This window comes from Phocoena sinus, chromosome 1 (genome assembly GCF_008692025.1).
Source record: "Phocoena sinus isolate mPhoSin1 chromosome 1, mPhoSin1.pri, whole genome shotgun sequence".
Taxonomy (NCBI): domain Eukaryota; kingdom Metazoa; phylum Chordata; class Mammalia; order Artiodactyla; family Phocoenidae; genus Phocoena; species Phocoena sinus.
The window spans coordinates 43,533,389-43,559,307 of record NC_045763.1 but is presented as its reverse complement, the minus strand read 5'-3'; the positions used below and the strand labels follow the sequence as shown (position 1 = coordinate 43,559,307).

The window sequence follows — 25,919 nt, the reverse complement described above, 5'->3', positions numbered from 1 at the left end:
CAACTTTCCCCTTTCCTTATTTGGACATGATAGATATGTGCTATTGTTTCAAAGAAAAAGTTACAGTACATGTGACACTTGAAATGCTGTTCAGTTATAAATGCGTTGCTGCAGTTTTTAGGTTGTCGAGCAGCAGTGAAAATGCTGCGTGTGCTCTCACAACTACTCCATTCTGCCATTGTGACTCAAAGCAGCCATAGACATAAGTAAATGAATGAGTGTGGCTGTGTTCAATAAACTTTGTTTATGGACACTGAAATTTGAATTTCAGATAATTTCATGTATCATGAAATATTAATCTTTTGTTGGAATTTTTCCAACCACTTAAAAAAGTAAAAACCATTCTTAGTTTGAAAGCTGTAAGCCATAGTTTGGTAATTCCTGGTATATCTTTTTTTCCTATATTGCCAACTCTGTCATATGTTAAGTTTTCATATATGAATGAATCTTTTTTTCAGGGATCTTTATTATGTTTTATTTTGTAAATTTCTTTTCATTATGTCATGGCCTACAAATTCATATTTTATTTGCAGAGAGGGTTTTGTCAAATAATTTTCGTGTCTGTGGACTAAAAAGTTTGATTTCTTGCTGTTTCCATTTATTTTACTTGATATAAATCTTAATCTGATTGATTTTGTTGCTAAAAGTAGTAACTTATTAATTTTTAATTAATAGGTCTTTACTGAAGATGAAATTTAGATGTAACATCCCACTTCCTGTTCTAAAATACATCCCAATTTTTTTTGATAAACCAGTATCAGTATTTATAGCTCATTGTTCATACTGAAACATGTAGTCTACTATTGATTACATCTTCTTTCTTGAGCAACTTTGTTGTCTCTAGTATTAAAAACTGCCTTATTTTTAAAGACAGCTTTATTTAGATATAATTCACATACCATACAATTCACCCATTTAAAGTGTGCAACTCCTTAGCTTTTAGTATATTTACAGAGTTGTGCATTCATTACCACAATTTTAGAACATTTTCATTACCTCAGAAAGAAACCCCACACCCCTTGTCAGCCCTCCCCAGTGGTCCAACCTGTACAAGCCCTAGGCAAATGATAATCTATTTTCTGTCTCTCTAATCCCTGTCTGTCTCTCTAGATCTACTTTCTAGATGTCTCTCTACTTTCTGTGCCTCTGTCTATTCTGGACATTTCATATAAGTGGAATCGTATAATATGTCATCTTTTGTGATTGACTACTTTCACTTAATGTTTTCAGGGTTCATCCATATTGTAGCATGTACCAGTACTTCATTTCTTTTATTGCTGACTAATCCATAGTATGGATATATTTTATTTATCCATTCAGTAGTTGATGGATGCTTTTTGGCTATTATGAATAATGCTGCTATGAACATTTATGTATAAGTTTTGCATGGATGTAGGTTTTCATTTATTTCAAGTATATAATAAATAGGAATAGAATTGCTGGATCATATGGAAGCCATTTAACCATTTGAGGATCTTTCAGACTTTTCCAAAGTGATTGTACCATTTTACTTTCCTTCCAGCAGCGTGTGAGAGTTCCAATTTCTCTACATTCTCACCAACATTTGCTACTATCTGTCTTTTTGATTATAGCCATCCTAGAGGGTATAAAGTGGTATCTCATTGTCATTTGCATTTCCCTGATGGCTGATGATGTTAAACATCTTGTTGTGTGTTTACTAGTCATCTGTCATCGTCTTATACTATGTGTATCTTCTTTGCACAAGTATCTGTTTAAATCCTTTGTCCAACTTTACTTTTTTTAATTGAGTAGTAATAATTCTTTATATATTCTAGATATAGGTCTTCTTAGATAAATGATTTGCAAAAATTTTCTCTTGATGGTGTCCTTTGAAGCACAAAAGTTCTAAATTTTTATGATTATTTTTATTGTTGCTTGTGCATCATATCTAAGATGCCTTATTACTATTATTTTTGTTTAGTGCTCTTTGTGATCTAACATGAATTCTACCCTAGTTCTCTGCCAGAGCTTTAAAACTCCTCTAACTATGGTCAAACACATCAATAAATCCATCAATTCAACTGTTATCTTGTATCTTCATTCCTCAATCAGTTTAGAATATAAATTCTTCAGTCCCAGGAAATTTTTCTTGAATTTTTTCCCTAATTTTTCCCCTCTGTTTTCTTTTGAAGCTACTATATAATATAGGAACACTGTTTCAATGAGAGGGACTTTACTATGGTAACACTGTTAGCCTCTTTCTCTACTTCTTCTTCCCCTTCACAGGAGTGGCTTATTTGATTAGTGAGTGCAGTAGAATGACCTTGGGCATGCTCACTCTAACCTTTTCATCTCTCTTTTCATTCCAGCCTGCAGACAGCCAGTATTTTGGCATATTCTTAGCCAGTGCAGTAGACTGAGTGCACGACTAGCTCTGCCTTTTGGGGGGAAATATTTCAGTTCTCGTGGATAACTTCAATTCAGAGAGCGTTAGCAAGTCATTTCCAAACCGCTCTTGAGCTGTGTTCTCCAACCTAACTTTATATCAAGGATAAAGCTGACATTTTGCTCTCAATTTTTCTGTTCCCTCTCTTTTTCTCGTCTGATTCTGAAATCAAGTGGGGAAGAGACGTGCTTTTTTAAAATTGTGGTAAACTGCACATAACAGAATTTACCATTTTAACCATTTTTAAGTGTACTGTTCAGTGGCGTTAAGTATATTCACATTGCTGTGCAACCATCACTATCATCCATCTCTAGAACTTTTTCATCTTAAAATGATGAAACTCTGCACCCATGAAATAATAACTCCCCATTTCCTCCTCCTCCCAGTCCCTGGCAGCTGCCATTCTACTATCTATTTGTGAATTTGACTATTCTAGGAACCTCATGTAAGTTGAATTATACCATGTTTGTCCCTATGTATCTGCTTTATTTCATTTAGCATAATATCTTCAAAATTCATCCATGTTGTGGCATGTGTTAGAATTTCCGTCTTTTTTAAGACTGAATAATATTCCCCCCTGTATGTATATATCACATTTTGTTTACTCATCTGTTGATAGACTTTTGAGGTGTTTCCTCCTTTTAGCTATTGTGAATAATGCTGCTGTGAACACTGGCTTACAAATACTCTTCTAGTCCCTGCTTTAAACTCATTTGGGTATATACCAGGAAGTGGACTTGTTCAGTCATTTGAGTCCTTCTAATGTATTAGCGTTGCTGTGTAATAGTCAAAATTTAAGTGGCGCAAAGCAACAATGATTTATTATTTTTTTACAATTCTGTGGGATGACCAGGCAATTTTTTTTTTCTTCTTACCTGGGCTCATTTTTGTGGCTATATTCATTTTGTGGGTTGGTTGGAGCTAGAGGATCTAAGATGGCTTCAATCACATGTCTAAGGCCTTGGTGGCGACAGCTAGAAGGTAGGCTTTCTCTCTGCACATAATATATCCTCATTCATAGTTTAGCTTAAACTTCTTGACATGGCAGCTGAGTCCCCAGAGAGTGAAGGCAGAAGCTGCAGGGCATCTTGAGGCCTAGGCTCTAGGACTTCACGACAAATTATAGGGCAAAGTTTACAAAGCTAGCCCAGATTCAAGGGGTGGGGAGAAATAGACTCCAACTCTTGGGAAGATTGACCAGGTCACTGTGGGGGCCATTATTAAAATGATCAATTACACCTAATAACCTAATAACTGATCCATAGATGAGGAACCTTGAGAAATAGGGAAGGACTGCCATTAGGGAACAAAAAGGCCTTCTGGTGAGTCTTAAATGGGGTAGCTTGCTGTTATGTTTTAACAAGCAGAGAAGCATGTGGATTTTTTTGATCTTGGTTATTTGCAAGAACTATATTGTACCATGCAGTAAGTTTTTGTTTCTTTTTATTCTTCTTTTTAAAAATTTTACCTTTGGCTGCTGTGCGCAGGCTTTCTCTAGTTGCGGCAAGCAGGGGCTACTCTTCCTTGTGGTGCGCGGGCTTCTCATTGCGGTGGCTTCTCTTATTGTGGAGCATGGGCTCTAGGTGCACGGGCTTCAGTACTTGTGGCTCGTGGCCTCTAGAGCGCAGGCTCAGTAGTTGTGGCACACGGGCTTAGTTGCTCTGGGGCATGTGGGATCTTCCTGGACCAGGGATCGAACCCATGTCCCCTGCATTGGCAGGTGGATTCTTAACCACTGCACCACCAGGAAAGTCCCCATCTTTTTCTTCTTTTTTTAAACAAGTTGTATGGTTAGCTTTAAACTAATGCAGCTTGGGTGAGAAGGCTTTACCTGACTCAGGCAGGCCATATCAGCTTTACTATGTGGACTGTTTTAACTTGAGATTTGCAACTGGCGTAGAATTATAGGCAAAACTGGACAGGGATTTAATTTTTAATGGTTTGGTGAGCATAACAACTAATGCTTTTATGGACTTCTTAAACCAGGTCTGCAGCTTTAAACTGCAAAGATGTCTAAAGTTTCAAATGTACTATACAGTAGTTAATGACTAAGGCTCTAGCCTTAAATTGTTAATTCCAAGTCTAGAAAGAGAGTACTAAATCTTTTTAGGTTAAAAGACGGTACTTTGTAATTATGTAACTTGTCACTACCCGTCCCCTGCCCTCCACTATATGGTCTCAAGTATTTTTGGATTTAAATACATGAGCTCTTAACTGCAGTAATTTTAGTGACTGAAAGTGGCTTCACAAAAGGTTGGTTCATTTAATTAAGGAACAAATAAAAATGAGTGGGTGGATACTTTATTATAAAGAAAATAATGCCACATTCTTGATTCTTGGGCTTGGTTTGAAAAATATACTTCAGTCTTTTTTTTTTTTTTTTGTCCATGCCATTGCAGTCTGTGGGATCTTAGTTCCCCAACTTGCGCCCGGCAGTGAAAACACCAAGTCTTTTTTTTTTTTTTTTTTTTTTTGCGGTATGCGGGCCTCTCACTGTTGTGGCCTCTCCCGTTGTGGAGCACAGGCTCTGGATGCGCAGGCTCAGTGGCCATGGCTCACGGGCCTAGCCGCTCCGCGGCATGTGGGATCTTCCCAGATCGGGGCACAAACCTGTGTCCCCTGCATCGGCAGGCAGACTCTCAACCACTGCGCCACCAGGGAAGCCCAAACACCGAGTCTTAACCACTGAACTGCCAGGGAATTCCCTACTTCAGTCTTTATAGTCAGTACAGGAGCAGTGTGAGGATGAAATCAAATAAAGGTAGACAAGTTGAATAAGCTAGAGGGAGAGAGGTTTTCTTAGACATCTTAGTAGAGCCCTACCCCTCCAAAAATTTACACACACACACACACACACACACACACACATGAATAATTGAGACTGCATGGTTTGGGGGGAGGTAATGACGAGTTATATAATTACAAAGTTAGCCCCCCAAGTACCCTTTTTTGACCTATAATGATTTAGCATAGTCTAGGTCTAAAAATAGCAATTTAAGATAGAACCTGAGTCGCTAATGGTTTTCTCTCTGTATATGGAAATGAGGTCTTGAAGGCTATATAGTATACTGTGGTATGGCTATGAGATAATGTATTTGCATATTTTTCTATATATGGACATTTGGATGATTTCCAATTTTTCTCTACCACAAATGTTGCTGCAGTGAACATTGTTGACATATATTTGTGCATGTGTGTGAACATTTCTATAAGATATATAGAAATGAAATCACTGGGTTGAAACGTATGCAGAGTTTACATTTTTAAGAAAATAGGTATGGCCATATTCTCCTACAAAAATACTGTACCTACTGAGATTCATAAGCAAGTGTGTGAGAACACCCTGTCCCCTTGTCAGTATTGGATAGCAATACAAATTTAGCTAATTTGCTGGATGAAAAATATTTTGTTGTTTTCAGTTGATTATCTTTGATTTGTGCTAAGGTTCAGCATCATTTCATTTATTAGACATCTTGTATCTCTTCTTGAAATGTTTGGATATATTTTTAAACCTATTTTTATTAGTTTTTGTTTTTTGCTCTTATTGATTTGAAGGGACTTGTGTATATTGTTATTCTTTTCTCTCAATATGTACTATTCTCTTTGATTTAGTTTATGATGTTTTGTTTTAGAAAAGTTTTAAATTAGAATATAGTGAAATCTTTCCTCCCCCCCCCACTGCCCTTTATAGCTTCTGGATTTTGTATCTTGTTTAGCATAAATTTTCTTCATACCAATATTATAGCAATATTTTCTCATAAATACTTTTAAGACATTTTTTTTCTTTTAGCTCTGTAAGCTATGTGAATTTATATGTTAGGTGTAAGATAGAGATGGCTATTTTATCTCCCTAAATGAATTATCTATTGTTTCAACATCATTTATTGAATTATAATAAAGTATTGCAACAATATTATAAACATTGCTCTGTTTCTAGAACCTGTTTTCTTAAATTGATCTGTAGGTGTTCCTGTTCCAGTATACTCTTTAATTTTAATTGCTTTAAAATATTTATTTTTATAATTGGTAAGGCAGTTCCCCCTCACGTTTTCCCTTTTCAAAATGTTCTTGGCATTTTTGGGGTTTTTTTTTGTCCATATGAATTTTAGAATCAGTATGCCAAGTTACACACACACACACACACACACACACACACACACACACACACACTTACTGGGATTTTAAAATTGGAATTGCCTTGAATTTATAGATTAATTTGGGGGAAGAATTTATATCTTTGTAATATTGAAGTTCCCATTGCAATGACATGGTATGACTAGTTACGTCTGTTATTTTCTCCTGTAAAATTTTCTAGTTTTCCTCATGTTGGATGAGGAACAGAATGGCTTCTGGTGCCATGCTACTTGGGTTCAATCCCTGCTAAGCTTGGGCAAATAAAAATCCTTTATTTTGTGTGTGTGTGTGTGTGTGTGTGTGTGTGTGCTTTAGTTTCCTCATCCATAAAATGGGAATAATAACTCATTAGGGTTATTATAAAGATTAAATGGGTTAAGACATATAAGTTAATACACTTAAAATGTAAGGTGTTATTATTAGATATATATTTATAGTTTCTTTTGCTTTTGTGAATAGGATCTTTTATTTAAATCTCATTTTAATTGGTTACTTTTGGTATATAGGAAATTCATGATTTTCGTTCATGGTTCTTGATTTGGATGCTTTGCTGAACTCTTCATACTATACTAATATATATATATTTTAAATTCTCTTGCATTCTCTTGGTAATCGTATATTTTTGCAATGAATTGTTTTAGCTTTCAGTATCTTTGCTGTATAAATGTATTTTATTTATTTATATTGTGGATCTATTTTCATTTGCTAGGACTTCTAATACAGTGCTGAATAGAAGTGATGATGGAGAGCATTTTGTCCATAACTATCTTTAAATGGATTTGATGATTTTGTAGAAGTTAACTCTCTGTAAAGCTAAGGGGTGTGTGTGTGTGTGTGTGTGTGTGTGTGTGGTGTTCTTAATTTGTTATGGAGTGGGTTTTGGATTTTCATTAAATTATTTTATTATACAAATAAGTGATTGTATTTTTATTACAAAAGATTGAAAAATATGTAGAAATTATCGAGTAAAGCATGAAAGTTCTTGTATCTTGCTCTACTTTTATTCCTCTCTCCAGATGCTATATATTATTGTTATATTTGGTTTGTATCCTTTTAGTTCTTTTGCTATACCTTTATGTACATTTAGTGTGTATATGTGTACACATAATTTTATTTATTTTATAAAACTACTTGATATTTTGTTTCATTTAGCAGATATTAAGTATCTATCATGTATCAGGTCCCCTTTAGGCATTAACATTCTTTTGTTCATTCAACAAATATTTCTTAAATGTTTCCTAAGCGCCAGGCAATGTCTTAGGTGCTGGGAATATAGCTATGAAGAAAAAGAAAAGCCCTGCCCTCAGAGCTAACTTTCTAAAGGTGCAGACAGAAAAGTTTTTAAAAACCCCAAAAACTAAAAAACAAAAACAAGTGATGATAAATAGTGTGAAAAAAGGTTTAAAACAGGATAAAAGAGGATAGGGATGGACTGGGGTGCAATATTAGTGCGTCAGAGAAAGCGTGTTTGAAAAAGGGACATTTTAGCAAAGACTTGAAAGAGATGGAGCAGTTGTTCAAGAAAGAACAATAACGTTTTGGTCAGAGCAAAGAGAATGAGGGAGGAGTAGGAAGAAGTTTGGAGAAGTGGTGGGCGCCAGATTATGTGGAGCTTTCTAAGCCCTGGTAAGGATTTTGGATTGTATTCCAAGTATGATGGGAAGCCATTGATGGATTTTGAAAAGAGAAATGGCCTTGTATTAGTTTGTTAGGGCTGCCATAGCAGAATACCAAAGTGACTTAAACTACAGAAATTTATTTTCTTACAATTCTGGAGGTTAGAAGTCTAAGATAAAGCTGTCAGTAGGTTTGGTTTCTTCTGAGGCCTCTCCCTTTGGCTTGCAGTTGATGGTCTTCTTGCTGTCTCCCCATCTGCTCTTTGATTTGTGTGTGGGCATGTCCAGTGTCTGTGTGTCCAGATTTCCTCCTCTTAATCAGGACACCAGTCAGATTAGACTAGGGCCCACCCTAATGGCCTCATTTTAACTTAATCGCATCTTTAAAGACCTTATTTCTAAATACAGTCACATTCTGAGGTTAAGACTTTTTACATAAGACTTTTGGAGGAACACAAGTTAGCCCATAATACACCTGATCTGCTTTCTTCAGGCTGCTAAGGATAGACTTCAGGTATGTGTGTGGGGTGGGAGTGGGTAGTGTAGGCTTTTTTTCAGACTTTCTTGGGAAGAACTAATACCTTGTCATGTTCTCTTTTCTATTTTCTCCATTAATCTGATTAAATTCACATGTTGTTTTCTAATAATTTCTAAAAACTTCTGATCTGCGTAATGGCATCCTTTTCTTTCTTTTATTGAAGTATAGTTGATTTACATTAATGCGTAAGTTTCAGGTATACAGCAAAGTGATTCAGTTATACATATATAAATATAATATATTTTTCAGATTCTTTTTCATTACTATAAGATATTGAATATAGTTCCCTTTGCTATACATAAATCCTTGTTGTTTATCTATTTTATATATAGTGGTGTGTATCTTTTTTTTTTTTTTTTTTTTTTTTTTTTTTTTTTTTTTTGCGGTACGTGGGCCTCTCACCGTTGTGGCCTCTCCCGTTGCGGAGCACAGGCTCCGGACGCGCAGGCTCAGCAGCCATGGCTCACGGGCCCAGCCGCTCCGCGGCACGCGGGATCCTCCCGGACCGGGGCACGAACCCGCGTCCCCTGCATCGGCAGGCGGACTCTCAACCACTGCGCCACCAGGGAAGCCCGGTGTGTATCTTTTAATCCCATACTACTAACTTATTTCTCCCCACCCTCCCTTTCCTCTTTGGTAACCGTAAGTTTGTTTTTTACGTCTGTGAGTCTGTTTCTGTTTTGTAAATAAATTCATTTGTATTAGATTCCACATATAAGTGATATAATATTTGTCTTTCTCTCCCTGACTTACTTCACTCAGTATGGTAATCTCTAGGTCCATCCATGTTGCTGCAGATGGCAGTATTTCATTCTTTTTTTATGGCTAAGTAATATTTCACTGTGTGTGCGTGTATGTGTGCATGTGTGTGTAACATCTTCTTTATCCATTCATCTGTTGATGGACACTTAGGTTGCTTCCATGTCTTGGCTATTATAAATAGCACTGCTGTGAACATTGGTGTGCATGTATCTTTTCAAATTAGAGTTTTCATTTTTTCTGGATATATGCCCAGGAGTAGGATTGCTGGATCATATGGTAACTCTGTTTTTAGTTTTTTTAAGGAACCTTCATACTATTTTCCATAGTGGCTGCACCAATTTACATTCCCACCAACAGTGTAGGAGGGTTCCTTTTTCTCCACACCCTCTCTAGCATTTATTGTTTGTAGACTTTTTGATGATGGCTATTCTGACTGGTGTGAGATGGTACCTCATTGTAGCTTTGATTTGCATTTCTCTAATAATTAGTGATATTGAGCATCTTTTCATGTATCTCTTGGCCACCTGTACGTTTTCTTTGGAGAAATGTCTATTTAGGTCTTCTGACCATTTTTTGATTGAGTTGTTTTTTTGATATTGAGTTATATGAGCTGTTTGTACATTTTGGAAATTAACCCCTTGTTGCTTGTATCATTTGCAGCTATTTTCTTCCATTCTGTAGGTTGTCTTTTTGTCTTGTTTATGGTTTCCTATGCTAACATTTTCAAAGTCTGTTGTGATTTTGTTCTCAAACAAAGCCAAAACAAAAAATAACCATAACTTTTTTTTTTTTTTTTTTGTGGTACGCGGGCCTCTCACTGCTGTGGCCTCTCCCATTGCAGAGCATAGGCTCCGGACGCGCAGGCTCAGCGGCCATGGCTCATGGGCCTAGCCGCTCCGTGGCATGTGGGATCTTCCCAGACCGGGGCACGAACCTGTGTCCCCTGCATCAGCAGGTGGACTCTCAACCACTGTGCCACCAGGGAAGCCCGCTGTTTTTTAAATGTGATTTTTGATATGGGAAGGAGATAAATCCATGTGTTTTGTCTTCCATCTTGACTCATAGGCTCCTTTTCTTGTTGCATGTTATTTTTTATAGTTTCTGCTAGAAAACTTTTTTTTTTTCCCATCTTCAATGCTCAGGTTAAGTGTACCTTATCTCAGAAGCCTTCCCTGACTGCTTCCTTCTTTCTAACATCCTGTGTTTACCTCTGTCATTCTGTATTGTACTGGCTTTATTGTATTGTACTAGACAGTGAGTGCCTGAGGATGAATAATGTGATTTTATTCTCTTTACCCTTAATGTATCTTATACACTTCAGGCTGCTAAGTTTATGTTTATTGACTAACACACTGAAGAATGAGTATAAATGCGAGAAGTTTGTCATAGGTACTCGGTCATCAAACTGGCACAACAGTTTTACTAATTAGGATAGTCATGATTGCAGCGGTGCTACTAGTCTGTGGGATTTACTTTTCTTAGAGATGTAGCCATTTTCTTAGTTCATAAAAGCATCTTTGGAGACTGGTATAAAATATCAAACACATTGTACCAAAAGGAATCAACAGAGTTTAAATATAATGAGATTTTGATGCAATATTTAAGCTGATATGACTGCTCTGTATATTGAGTGATATGTCTCTTTTAGGGTAGGTCTTCTGGTATGGTAGAATGTTTATTAAATACTTATAAGCTAAAAAAAAATAGTAAGGGAGGCTGGGTGGTGGGTTTGTTGTCTATGTTTAACTTCTAAAATTTAGTTTTTGAATAGGTAAATATATTTTCATAGTTCAAAATTAAAAATACAAACAGGGTAGATTCCCTGTATTTAGAAAATACAAACAGGGAAGCATCTCTCTCATCCTTTCCCTGTAGATACTTGGAAACTGATAAGCTTTTGAGGTTCTCACAATCAACCAGTTTTCATTAGTTTAAAAATAGTGTTGGGTGTGTGTGTGTGTGTACTTGGATTTTTAAAATAATTCTGCTAAGCTGATCACTTGCGTTGGTGTAGTATAATGAATGGCTGACTCAAATGTTTTGTGATTTTTCTTTTCTTTTCTTTTTTTTTAGATACATCAAATTACGAAATGGCTTGCAGGCACTTTTGATTTCAGACCTAAGTAATGTGGAAGGTAAAATGGGTGATGCAACAGATGATGAAGAGGAAGAAGAAGAGGAGGAAGAAGAAGAAGATGATGACGACGACGACAATGATGATGAAGATTCTGGAGCGGAAATAGAAGATGATGATGAAGAGGGTTTTGATGATGAAGATGAGTTTGATGATGATGATGAACATGATGATGATGATCTTGATACTGAGGATAATGAATTGGAAGAATTAGAAGAGAGGGCAGAAGCTAGAAAGAAAACCACTGAAAAACAGGTGTGAATCATGTCTGTTATATCTTTTTCTAATTTGGGAATTCTTTGGGATAAGTTCCAAACTTACGTTTATCTCTTAATGGCCAAAAGGAAATATATATCTTTTGATCTTAGTAAAGGTATATTTATTCTGTATAAAGAGTACATTTAAAAAAATGTTTTGCTCTAATTTTAAAAGTGACAAATGCTTATTATAGACGCTAATGGAAAATAAAGAAAAACAAAAATATAAAAGTTGCCCATAACCATAACTCTCAGAGGTAATCACTGGTAGTATTTGACTGCGTTATATGTTTTAAAAACAAATGCCTGGAGGTGAGGATCCGCATAATTCTTAGCCTGGGATAGAGGAATAAGAGAGAGTATCATCCTTGGAGAGACTGGAAAAAGCATAAGAAAAGAACAAGGCTAGTGTAGAGTCCTCACCTGGGCCTAGGGTTCTAAGAGTCCTCATATGGGTAATTTCTGTCTGGGTAATTTCTGTCTTGGTAATTGAATGTGATTTATCTCTTTTTATGAGGAAGTACCAGAGGTCTGAATAAATAATAAGTAAATTGGAAGAAATGAAATAGAAATGGGGAGTTGAGCTTAGTTAGTGAAACATATAATGACAATAGGTGAATAGATAAGTAGGGCTTGATAGAGATAATTTTCCTCTCTGGATATTTTTTTAAGAATGCTTCCATTTTGCAGTAGGAAATACCTATATTGGAGGATAATATTTTAGAGCTATTATAGTGGAATTGATCAGCAAATGTTTGTTAAAGCTAGTATCTTGAATATTGATAATGCATTCAACATGGTACAGTCCTCAAAGAATGAATTAAAGTTCAGATTATTAACACTAAAATCTAAAGGTCATATGTATAATACTATAAAGTCAGCTCTCCAAGTGTGAAGATGTGAGATTTAAGTAGCAGATATGGCCTAAATAAATTCTTTGATAGATACTCTTCCTGGAAAAAAATATTTTGTTTTTAAAGAAGATTGTGGCAATTCTTTCACTGAGGTGTTAGAGGGATTGAGTCATGTTTAAAGAAGCTATTTGCCCTTGCTATTCAGATTGTGAGTGATGCCTGTTTTGGGAGAGCAAGATAGGTCAAGTGGTTTTAGTTTGGAAAGCTTTAGGGATGAAAACCAAAACACTGGGGGGAAAAAAAAAAAAATATATATATATGCTACCTGATAGTCTATACTAAAGTCTTTGTAAGTAAATTGGGAATTAATAAGTTCACTTTTAATTTAAAATAGATCTAGTAATTCCAAATAGAGGAATAATAGAAGGGAAGAAATGATAAAAGTCAGAAATGGAAAGAACATTGACAGTCAGGAAACCTGAATTCTAATTCTGAGTCTGTCATTATCTTTCTGAATGATCTTAGGCCTTTTCATTTTCTCATTTTTTTCTCATTTCTAAAACAAGAGAATTAGGTTACATAAATTTTTTTTTTTTTTTAGGTTACATAAATTTTAAAGTCCATTTTAGCTCCAAAACTTACTGTGTTATAACTTCATAACTGAATATTCCTTGTCTTTAAGTTTCTTTCTATATGTCTGTCTGTCTATTTGTAGCTTTTCCTGTGTTTTGGACTTCTGTATACCTTCTATCAACTGATGAGCAAAACTCTAGGATTAAATTAAGAATTGTTTTGACAGCCAATTTTATTGTCAAGATATAATAAAATGTCTTAGATTTATACAGAAATTGTGAACGTCTTTGACAAATGAATATGTGCATCCAGTATTTTGGGTACCCCTTTTTATCTTGCTTAAGTGCATCAAACTCCAAATGTTACCTTGTCTAGAAGCAGTAAGGTCACATTCTAGAGATCATTTAAAAAATGGTTTAGATGCTGCCTTTCTTTTCTGAGAACTTGGTATGATATATTCCCTCATATGATATTGATAGCTGATTCTCTGGATATTAGAAAGGAATGGAGGAACCTAATGCAATTTGAAGAAGAGATCGAATTGTTTAGAGTCAGATGCAGTGGGTACACGAGTGAAAGGCTTTCCTTTGATCCCATGATCTGGGAAAATGATTTATATTCATTGAATGAATAAATGCCTACAAAAGGGAAATAACGTAGATAGTCTAGGTAAGAGGTGGCTTAAGAGTAGTATAGGGTTTGCAGTGGTTTTATGATTTTTTGTTTGAAAAATGTGAAATGTGTTCAAGATAAATATGTGAATTTATAAGGGTAGTGGGAAGAAAAAATTTTGAGGTTTTTGGAGAACTTTTACCTAATTAGCAAGTTAACTACTCTTTTGAGTTATCATTTTTATCCCCTCTATTTTCTTCCTCTCAAAAGGAAATTGTTCTTAATCTGAAAGCTTTGATAAATTAACAAGATTGGAATTTAAGTATGATATATGCTGAATTATGATTTGTTTAGGCGTTTCTTAAGTCAATTCTCAAGTATGAATTTTTCAAGTATGAATTTCTTGGGTAGATAATTCTCAAGTATGAATTTCTTTTCTAGCAATTGCAGAGCCTGTTTTTGCTGTTGTCAAAGCTGACTGATAGACTGTGGTTTAAGTCAACTTATACAAAAATGTCTTCAACCCTGCTGGTCGAGACAAGAAAACTTTATGGGGTAGTTGGAGCTGAAAGCAGGTTAGGCATCTATTAAACATCACAGAACAGGTTAGACTGTGCCTTAAAGAAGTGGATATTCCCTCATGTTGTAACTGAGTTTATGTGCCTAAGTCTTAAGTATGGGATTTATGGTATCAAGTGAGACTATTTGGTTCTTCCAAAAACGTACTTTTTTTTTTTTTTCTCCTCTGACACATGGTTAGACTTTATACCAGGTGTATGCTATTTTTTAAAAGCCCTCTAAGAGGATAACCATTTATCAAAACAGTCTTGTGTCATCGAATCTGTTAGCCCTTTAAAATTGACATTTGTAAAATTTGGGAAAGTTAATAATTCAACTTTCTATCCTCAAGGATTCAAATTGACTATTTTTCTCTCCCCTTTTGTATCTTTTAACTTATAATGATATAATGGTATGCCCTGATCATTTTAAATGCAGAATTTGGTATGCCTCCTGACCATCTATTTTGTTGGAAACTGATTTTCCCAAGGTATTGCGAGAATATCAACCAATAAGTATTTTATATATCTTCAATAAGAAGTGAAGAACTAAAAAGCCTCTTTAAAGTTTAGTTCTGTAGTTTTTTAATAGTTAAAGATTTTCTTTTTTAGCCATTTATTTATTTTCTTTGTTAGATGTTTTCCTGACTTGTTATTTTATGCCCTGTTTTAATAAAAACAAGATTTTCTGAGTAACATATTGAGAAGTTTCCATCTAGTAACTGAGTTACTGAACACAGAGAGCCTTTAATTGCTTAGAGATCTTTAGACAGAATCTACTCAGGTATATTACTTCTGCAGATTTCTGAAATCTGATAAATCAGGAAACAAACTTGGTCCAGAACTTTGAAATGCTGGCACAATATAATACTTGGGTGGGCTGGCCAGTCCCCCTTCGCTTTTTTCTGTCTGTTTCTGCTTTTTTCCTTAGGTCTGCACCTCTTCAGCATTTGGCAGGATGGCAAGAGGAGGAGCAGCAGGGTGAAACTGACACAGTTCTGGTGAGTTTCACTTTGCTGCTCCTCCTGATTCTCAGGGAAAGAATTTTGTTACTTTCTATTGGAAAAAGTCCATCTCCAAGTGAATCTTTAAAATGAGATGATAATATTATTCCTTTAGGATTGACTCACTGTTTATTTGTATGTGTTCTACTTACTCCAGTCTGCAGCGGCTCTTTGTGTTGGAGTTGGGAGTTTTGCTGATCCAGATGACCTGCCAGGGCTGGCACACTTTTTGGAGCACAGTAAGATCTTTGTAAAATATCATTCCCGGGTGTGTTTTTCCCTCTAAATTTGAATGAAATGATTTCAAAGATAAGTAACTGGTTTGGTAGAATTATAATTTGTTTAATAAGAGAAAAACTAAGAAAAAATGTTAGTGGATATCATAGGGGAAGACTTAATTTTAATCTCCTTGAGTGTACTTATTTTGAAGATTAGAGTGAAACCACTTAGAAAACTATTTTAAAATGTAGGTTTTATTATTCAGGTATAGGAAGCCTAACAAATCAGGAGAAAATTGCTAACCTATAGGAATTTAGGCTGTAGCCTTGGGAGGGGCAGTCTCTTCCAGGGCTGGCAAGGCCTCAGGATGTCAAAGCATCAGAAATACAGAAAATAAAAAGGCATGATTAATATCAAAATAAAACAGAAAATCTTCAGTTTAATTATGAATGTACCCAAGTAAAACCTTTGTGAATGCTATACAGTTATGATACTTAAATTACTCATTTTTTTGTGTTCTGGTTTTCTAAGCTATTCAATACTTGAGGGTAAACTTCTCATGAGATTTTACAGTAGAAATTAATCTGCTTATATGTCTGTGTTTACATTTTAACCTTTTCACAAATAAATTATGTATTTCTTTCATTAAAAATAAAATGTTTAGGCTTTGAGAATAAAAGTAATATATGAACGTTATAGAAAATTACAAAAACAGAAGTGTAATGAAGAAAGTATTATCCAGACGTAACCATTGTTCATGACATATTTTCTTTTTTTTTTTCTGCATATGAGAAATTTCATCCTTGTTAATAAAAACATTGTATCTTTGTGTTATGTGACTTTGTGTTCTTTCCACTTAGTGGTATTCATGGGTAGTTTGAAATATCCAGATGAGAATGGGTTTGACGCCTTCCTGAAGAAACATGGGGGTAGTGATAATGCTTCAACTGATTGTGAACGTACAGTCTTTCAGTTTGATGTCCAGAGGAAGTACTTCAAAGAAGCCCTGGATAGGTAATTAACTCAAAATGTATTTTTATTTTGATTATCTAATGCCACCTTACAATTGGAAATATTGGTCATTGTTCTATGGTATTTCTTTTCGAGCAGTGTTCTAATTCTGTAGAATTGTCACAATACTTTATTTGGAGAAAAGAGCAAATTATAAATATGCCTTGGCTCTTGTTTTGTAATCCTTAGTCTTTGTTTTAAAGATTAAACTGAAGCCCTTTAAACACCTTTTGAGTTTTGTACATAACATAGTCTCTATTGACTCATTATTGCAATTGTTATTTTCTAATTTAGTAGAAAATATGGAAAAACAGAGAAGCAAAAAGAGATAAGATTGCTCCCAATTTCATAATCTAGAGTTAACTGTGGTTGATATTTTGGAATATAGCTATCTATACTCGTAATGTATATGGAATCAGCTTGTTCATATCTTTTCATATTTTTAAACAAGGTATATCACTTTTACATATAATTTTATAATTTATAAAGCATGATTTTAAGTGATTGTTTATGATTCATATTATATAGAAGTACCGTAATCTGTTATTGGACAGTTGAATTGTTTCCAGTTTTCTAGTATTGTAATGCTATGATGAATATCCTAATCTTTGTGTACATCCTTAATTATTTCTTTTAGTTAAGTTCTAAGGAGTGAAATTTCTGTCTATTTTCATGAATATTTTTAAAGCTTTTTTTAAAAGAACTTTTGACACTCACTGCAAAATTGTCTTCTAGAAAGTTTATGTCAGGGCATTAGTAGAGCTTTGCTATCACAAGGTTGTAAACCAAAGCCTACGCTGGAAAAAAAGGAGTCACTTTATACCAAAATCTAGATAAATATAAGATTGAAATATAAAAAAAAGAAATCTCAAGTTTGACCAGTATAATATAAGCCCTGAGGGCAGAAATTTTGGACTATTTTTTGTTGATATATCTCCAGCATCAAGAATTTGGCAGATACTTGATATTTCTTGAATGAATTAACACAGTTTTTCTTTAATAGAAAAAAATGCCATAAAATCAAAACAGAAATGGCAAAAAAAAATCTCAAAACATGACAAAGGTCCAGTTTTCTTAAAGAAATTGTCTCATCCCTTAAGAGATTAATTTGACACTGAGAAAACTTTTAGGTAAATTCCTGTAAGTTGAAAGTATATACCATTATTTTCAATGAAATAAATATTTTATGTGTTCTTCTTTTCTTTTTCTTTCTTTCTTTTTTTTTTTTTTGCGGTACACGGGCCTCTCACTGTTGTGGCCTCTCCCGTTGCGGAGCACAGGCTCCGGACGCGCAGGCTCAGCGGCCATGGCTCACGGGCCCAGCCTCTCCGTGGCATGTGGGATCTTCCCGGACCAGGGCACGAACCCTTGTCCCCTGCATAGGCAGGCAGACTCTCAACCACTGCGCCACCAGGGAAGCCCCTTTATGTGTTCTTGAACCCCCAAATTAACAACTTTTTTTCCTAAAACAATGCCAAAATTCCATTAAAATTGATACAATTACTTTGATGACAATATTTATAATAGGATACAACTTAGTGGTTTTTCTTCATTAATCTAAAATATGGCTGTCTACTTGCATTCAGTGAACTAGTTTATAGCTCTTTTTTAATCATATACTTAAGGACATGCTTATAGCACATATATTTGATCTCAGTGTTTCTCTAATTAAACATTTAATTCCCAAATAACAAATGAAAGAATAGAGACAAAAGAAATTAACAAAGGCAATGCAAATGATACCCAAATTTATCTTTTCTATAAACTTAGAAAATTAGGAATACTCTGGGACTTCCCTGGCCGTCCAGTGGTTAAGACTCCACGCTTCCACTTCAGGGGGTGCAGATTCAATCCCTGGTTGGGAAACTAAGATCCCACATGCCGCATGGCCAAAAAGAAAAAGCCATGAGAAAATTAGGAATACTTTTAGGATGACTGCATGTTTGCTCTTGTTTCAAAGTTTTCAGCTTCTAAGTTTCACAACATCGAAACAGGTCTTTATGTGTGAAGAAAGCTTAAGCAGTAGACAAGTTGAATTCTCATGACTTTATATTTGGTTACATCCAGATATAAAGAAGGAAAAAATCCACTTCATTGGAAAAAAGAATAGGCAAGGGATATGTTGAATAAATTCTGACCACCTCAGAGATGATGAAACTTGGTATAAAGTCTAGTTAAAGAACTTGTTTCATTTCTTCTTAAGAAATTCTATGTATTTGAAATCTAAGGACTACTTCAGGAAATCAAAAGATATTTACACATTTATTATGGATTATTTCTACTTAAAAGAAAAAGAACCTATCAGAATTAATAAGAAGAATGCTACTGCTTAATAGGAGAAATAAATAAGGATATCAAACCATGAATTCATGCCATAAATGGTAGATAGTGGTAGAGCATTAAGCATTGCCTATACTATAATAAATATGAAAATATTACACTTCTACAGTTAGTAAGGAATAAAAAGTCTTTGGATCATTTTCAAAGGACTCTTATATAGCGTGGATTAAGTGCCAGTATTTTTTAATAAGTCAGTAAAATCCAATTCCTTCACAGGTCACATTGTTTATCAGTATCTTGAATTATTTAAATAAAAAGTTGAGGAGATGACTGAATTTTTACTCTAGTATGTAAATGAGAATGGAAGCTGCTTTTGCCCTGTTGGCATTTGCTAATTTCAGTAAATTTGAACTTTGGTTTATCAGTATTTCAGGGCAAGAGCAAGAATTATCAAAGCCCAGGATGTTCATATGGTGGGATGTCTAACAGGATGCCCTTCTCATGATAAACTGGGACTCCAGAAGGCATCACCCTCAGGTTGAAGAAATGGATTAGCCATTCTGAGGGATTACAGCCTGCTTTCAAAATGCCTGAGTTGTCTAGCAAACCTTAAGCCTTGATTGTGATTTAACATGGTCCAGAGCTGGTAGTGTTCTCTGATGCCCAAGAGAAGCAAACACAAATCCTCTCAAAAGGAAAATACCTTTATTTTATGCTTTACATTACTCCTATAAACAGTTTTTCAAGTAGAGTGACCAGCGTTCAGTCACACATAAGCAGGCACACAACAAAACAAGAGAACATGAATGAGAACAGAAAACAGAAAAAGACTTTTAATGCCTTAGAAATCTTAGAGATTGGAATGTATGATTACAAAAACGATTCAATTTTAAAGAAATAAGGGACAAGTTTGAATACAGTTGCAGGGCATAGGAAACTATAAAATGTGACCTATGGGATTTGAAATATAAAAAAAGAAAGAGCATTTTGAACTGAGACATGATAATTGAAATTGAAACCCAATGGACAAGTGTAAGAAAAGAGTGGCTATAGATGAAGATAGAATTTGTGAATTGGAAGATAGACCAAAAGAAATCCCTAATACAGTATGAAGAGAAAAAAGATGAAAGGTACAGAAAAAAAGGAAAAGGGGCATAGTGGATAGAGTGAAAATGTCAAATATGTATTTACCTGGAGTCCTAGAAGGAGAGGAGAGAAAGATAGAGTAGACAAAATACTTGAAGGTTTGATCACTGGAAAATTTCCAGAACATCAAATCAGACGTTAAAGAAGTTTAATTCCAAAAGTGTATATTAAAAGACATCCACATATAGAAAGATATAGTGACTACAGAAAACCAAATACAGAAAATCTTTGCAAGATGGAAGGGCAGAACTCCTTCAAAGTCATATTAGTCTGATGGATGACTTTTCAACAGCAGTAGTGGAAGGTAAAAGATAGTGGGGGGCTTCCCTGGTGGCGCAGTGGTTGAGAGTCCGCCTGCCAATGCAGGGGACACGGATTCGTGCCCCGGTCCGGTAAGTTCCCACATGCCGTGGAGCGGCTAGGCCCGTGAGCCATGGCCGCTGAGCCTGCGTGTCCAGAGCCTGCACATCTGGAGCCTGCGCTCCGCAACAGGAGAGGCCACAACAGTGAGAGGCCCGCGTAACGCAAAAAAAAAAAAAAAAAAAGATAGTGGGATATCTGTAATAGCCTGAAAGAAAATAACTACCAACCACCAATTCTACACCAAGCAAAAAATACCTTGTAAGAATGATTGTAAAATAGACCTTTAGACACACAATTGAGAGTGTGTGCCACCAGCCAACTTACCAAAGGAAATTTAAAGAATTTATTTCAGGCAGAAGGAAAATGCAGATCAGAGATGGCAAAAAAAGATAGAACAATGAAAGTCATTTTATATGAATAAATATAAATGAACATTGATTACTTAAAACAGTAATTAAAAAACTTAAAAAGTATATAGAATTAAAACAACAATAACATATCAATCAGGAATAATGATGATGGAGAAAAAGGTATTTTTATAAGGTATTAACATTAGACATTGATGTTAAAAGGATACATGTAATATTTTCAAGGGTAACTTCTAAAAGAACACAATTTGAGTGTAAAAATTCCAAACCAGTACAGGGAAAGCATTTGGAATAATTCTTTTTAATAATAAATTCAAAGAAAAAAAAGTAGTAGGAGAGACAGAACAAGTGGGAGAAGCAGTACAAAGTAGGATGGAGGTAGATGTTGATCCATATATAACAGTAATTCTCATTAAATGTAAGTGGATTAATTTCCAATTAAACATTGTCAGACTGGATTTTTAAAAACCCAATCAAATAGTTTTCAAGACTTAGATGTAAGGCTTGGAAAAAATATTACTGTTGCTCAAAAGGCTCACTTCATATTGATAAAACTTAACTAGGAAGACATAATTATTTCCAGTTTGAACACATCTACTAACATAGCCTCACAGTAAATCATATATAAAGACCAATGAACAAGTAACCAACTGCAGTGGGAGATTTAACACCCCTTTCTCAGTAATTGATAGAACAACCGTAAAATCAATAAGGATGTAGAAGATTATAACAAAAGGATTACCACTTTTTTTCATAGATGTATACAGAATGCCTAATTAACGCTTTCCAACTACAAAAATTTTTCAGTTGACCCTATTTTAAGCCACAAGTTCAGTCTCAAATTTCAAAGCATTGAAACCATATTAATTATGTTTTCTGAACACAGTGTACAGTTAAATTTTAGCTAGAAATCAGAAGCAGAAAGCCGACTAGAACATTGCCTTATGTTTGGAAATTAAATATATTTCTAAGAAACACCTGGGTAAAAGACGAAAGCATATCAGAAATTAGAAAGTATTTTATACTGAATTATAAAAATATTATAGAACAAAAGTTGTGGGATGCAGCTATAGTAGTACTTAGAGGGAAATATATAATCTTAAATGTATATGCTAGAAAAGAAGAATGGCTTAAAATTAATGAGCTGATCAATCTCAGGTAGTCTGAGTAAGACCAGCAAAGTATGCCCAAAGAAAGAAGAAAGAAATGATGAAAATAAGTGAAATAAAAAGCAGACTGACCTCAGAAGAATGGTGAAATTGGACCTCCAAAAAGCCCCTCCTCTATAAAAGCAATGAGAACATTGCCAAAAATTGTCAAAATCAACTTTTTCAGAACTCTAGAAATAACCAAAACTTGCAACAATCCAAGGAGTATTTATTCAAGTGAGTGACTAAATCTTACTAAGAACAGTGAGTTTTGTGGCATTTTAACTTGCCCTATTTCCATTGCCCTCTACCCAGCTCTACAGTAGTCTTGAAAACAAAGAGGTCCCACAATCTCAGTAAAAAACAGCAGTCTAAGCAGCCACTGAAGGGGGCTGGATGGATTTAGAGCTCTCTAAAAACATCATTCTGGAGAATCTTCATTATTTGACCTGTCTGGTAATTTCCTGGGAACCACCATTCACGGATTTTTATGTATTTGGCCTGACTGGGAGCTCACCCATTTGCAGAAATCTTTCTCTGGAGGCATTTGTTGAAAACATTTGGATGGAAGTTGTTTACCTTTATGACTACCTGAGGCAGTGGATAACAGTTGGGGCAAACAAATAGGCTATTCAAAAAGCTTAAAAGGAAAAACTGGAAAATGAGATATCCTAAGGGGCTTTGAAAAGCTCCAGTATATTCCTGGAAATTTTGAAGGTCACATATGTGCATATAGCTGTGTCATGTCCAGGGCTGTGTGCATGCTCAGGAAAGACCTAAGAATGCCTTAAGCTGTCACCATGGTTGACCTTGAGTCTCTGGGCAAGCAGGATGTGATGGCTAAGGCAGAGTTGTAAACTGCCTGACTGAATGTTGAAAGCATCCTCCAATATGCACAGACAACCCCTTGGCAAGGCATTTAATGAAATCTCTCCTCAACCAAAGATTATCACTAAGCTAACCAAGCAGTGGTTGTACTTGCCAAAGAATATGGACTTTACAGAATTAGTTTAAGAAAGGTACTAAATATATAAACAGTAAGAACAGCAAACAGCAATAATAACAAACCCTGGGGAGGGAGGAGAATCTTGATTTACGGAGTTGCCACATTATATTATTTAAAATATTGTTTTCAACAGAAAGTTATGAGGGATGCAGAAAGTATGGCTGAACACCAGAAAAGCAGTAGTCAATAGAAACTGTACCTAAGAAGGCCCAGATTCTGGAGTTACTAGGCAAAAACTTTAAATCACCTTTTTTTTTTTTAACATCTTTATTGGAGTATAATTGCTTTACAATGGTGTGTTAGTTTCTGCTTTATAACAAAGTGAATCAGCTATACATATACATATATCCCCATATCTCCTCCCTCTTGCATCTCCCTCCCACCCTCCCTATCCCACCCCTCTAGGTGGTCACAAAGCACTAATCTGATTTCCCTGTGCTATGTGGCTGCTTCCCACTAGCTATTTTACATTTGGTAGTATATATAAGTCCATGCCACTCTCTCACTTCGTCCCCACTTACCCTTCCCCCTCCCCGTGTCCTCAAGTCCATTCTCTAGATCTCCGTCTTTATTCCTGTCCTGCCCATAGGTTCTTTAGAAACATTTTTTTTTTTTAGATTCCATATATATGTATTAGCATATGGTATTTGTTTTTCTCTTTCTGACTTCACTGTGTATGACAGACTCTAGATCCATCCACCTCACTACAAATAACTCAATTTCATTTCTTTTTATGGCTGAGTAATATTCCATTGTATATATGTGCCACATCTTCTTTACCCTAAATCACCTATTTTAATTATGTTCAAAGAGCTAAAGAAAACTGTCTAAGAACTAAAGGAAAATATGAGAATGATGTCTTACTAAATAGAGAACATCAATAAAGAGATACAAATTATTAAATAGAACCAAATAGAAATTCTGGAGTTGAGAAGTACAACTCAAATGAAAAATTAACTAGAAGGGCTCAACAGAAGATTTGAGTTAGCTGAGGAAAGAGTAAACAAACTTGAAGAAAGGTTAGTTGGGATTGTCCAGTCTGAGGAACAGAAATAAAGAAAAGGAATGAAGAAAAATAAACAGAGCCTCAGAGATCTGTGGGACACCATCAAGCATACTAACATGTGTATCATAGGCGTTCCAAAAGGAAATGAGAAAAGGGTAGAAAGTATTCTTGAAGGTATAATAGCCAAACTCTTTCCAAATTTGATAAAAGACCAAAATCTACACATTCAAGCAACTCAAGGATTTCCAGAAGGATAAACACAGTGGTATTCACAACAAGACACATTATAATCAAGCTGTCAGAAGCCAAATGTAAAAAGAATATTGAAAGTCGCAAGAGAAGAGCAGCTTTTTTCATAAAAGTTAATCTCAATAATGTAAACAGGTGCTTTCTCAGAAATCATGGAGGCAAGAAGGCAATGGTATGACACATTCAAAGTGCTGAAAGAAAAAGACTACAAACCATGTATTTTATATCCAGCAAAAATATCCTTCTAAATGGAGAAATTAAGACAATCTCAGATGAGTTAAAAACCAAGTTTTAAGTTTGTCATTAGCAGATCTTCTCTATATGACATAATAGATGGATGGAGTCCTTCAGACTGAAATGAAAGGACGCTGAAATCCACATGAAGAAATAAAGCATACTGGTAAAGGTAACTATATAGGTAAATATAAAAGAAAGTATAAATATACTTTTTGTAATTTTTTCTCTATCTGATTTAAAAGATAACTAACTGTATAAAGCAGAAATTATAAATCTGTGTTGATAGGCATGTAATGTATAAAGACATCATTTGTATGGCAATAATAACACAAAGGAAGGGAGAGAGAACAGGTATATGGGAGCGAAGTTTTTGTATACTACTGAAGTTAAGTTGGTATTAATTCAAAATGGATTGTTATAAGTTAAGATGTTAGTTAAGAAAATAACTCAAAAAATATAGTAAAAGAAATGGCAAGGGAATTTAAATGGTACTCTAGAAAATATCTATTTTAACAAAAAGAAGTCAGCAATGGAGGAATAGAGGGGAAAAGAGACATAAGACTTACAGTAAACAGATAGCAAAGGAAGATATAAATCCTGTCTTTTTTTTTTTTTTTTTTTTAAACATCTTTATTGGGGTATAATTGCTGTACAATGGTGTGTTAGTTTCTGCTTTATAACAAAGTGAATCAGCTATACATATACATATGTTCCCATATCTCTTCCCTCTTGCGTCTCCCTCCCTCCCACTCTCCCCATCCCACCCTTCCAGGCTGTCACAAAGCACCGAGCTAATATCCCTGTGCCTTGCGGCTGCTTCCCCCCAGCTATCTACCTTACTACGTTTGTTAGTGTGTATATGTCCATGACTCTCTCTCGCCCTGTCAAAACTCACCCCTCCCCCTCCCCATACCCTCAAGTCCCTTCTCCAGTAGGTCTGCGTCTTTATTCCTATCTTACCCCTAGGTTCTTCATGACATTTTTTTCCCTTAAATTCCATATATATGTGTTAGCATACGGTATTTGTCTTTTTCTTTCTGACTTACTTCACTCTGTATGACAGACTCTAGGTCTATCCATCTCATTACAAATAGCTCAATTTCATTTCTTTTTAAGGCTGAGTAATATTCCATTGTGTATATGTGCCACATCTTCTTTATCCATTCATCCGATGATGGGCGCTTAGGTTGTTTCCATGTCCTGGCTATTGTAAATAGAGCTGCAGTGAACATTTTGGTACATGACTCTTTTTGAAGTTTGGTTTTCTCAGGGTATATGCCCAGTAGTGGGATTGCTGGGTCATATGGTAATTCTATTTGTAGTTTTTTAAGGAACCTCCATACTGTTCTCCACAGTGGCTGAACCAATTCACATTCCCACCAGCAGTGCAAGAGTGTCCCCTTTTCTCCACACCCTCTCCAGCATTTATTGTTTCTAG

The 25,919-nt window shown here is 35.2% G+C and overlaps 1 protein-coding gene across 1 annotated transcript in view; it reads left to right on the top strand.

The window, feature by feature from the left end:
- The window catches only part of NRDC (nardilysin convertase), a 99,725-nt gene that overhangs the window by 11,964 nt on the left and 61,842 nt on the right, over positions 1 to 25,919 (top strand). The window contains 5 exon segments of the mRNA XM_032650566.1: positions 11,531 to 11,846; positions 14,329 to 14,462; positions 15,376 to 15,445; positions 15,606 to 15,687; positions 16,528 to 16,681. Coding sequence (XP_032506457.1) covers positions 11,531 to 11,846; positions 14,329 to 14,462; positions 15,376 to 15,445; positions 15,606 to 15,687; positions 16,528 to 16,681 — 756 coding nt within the window.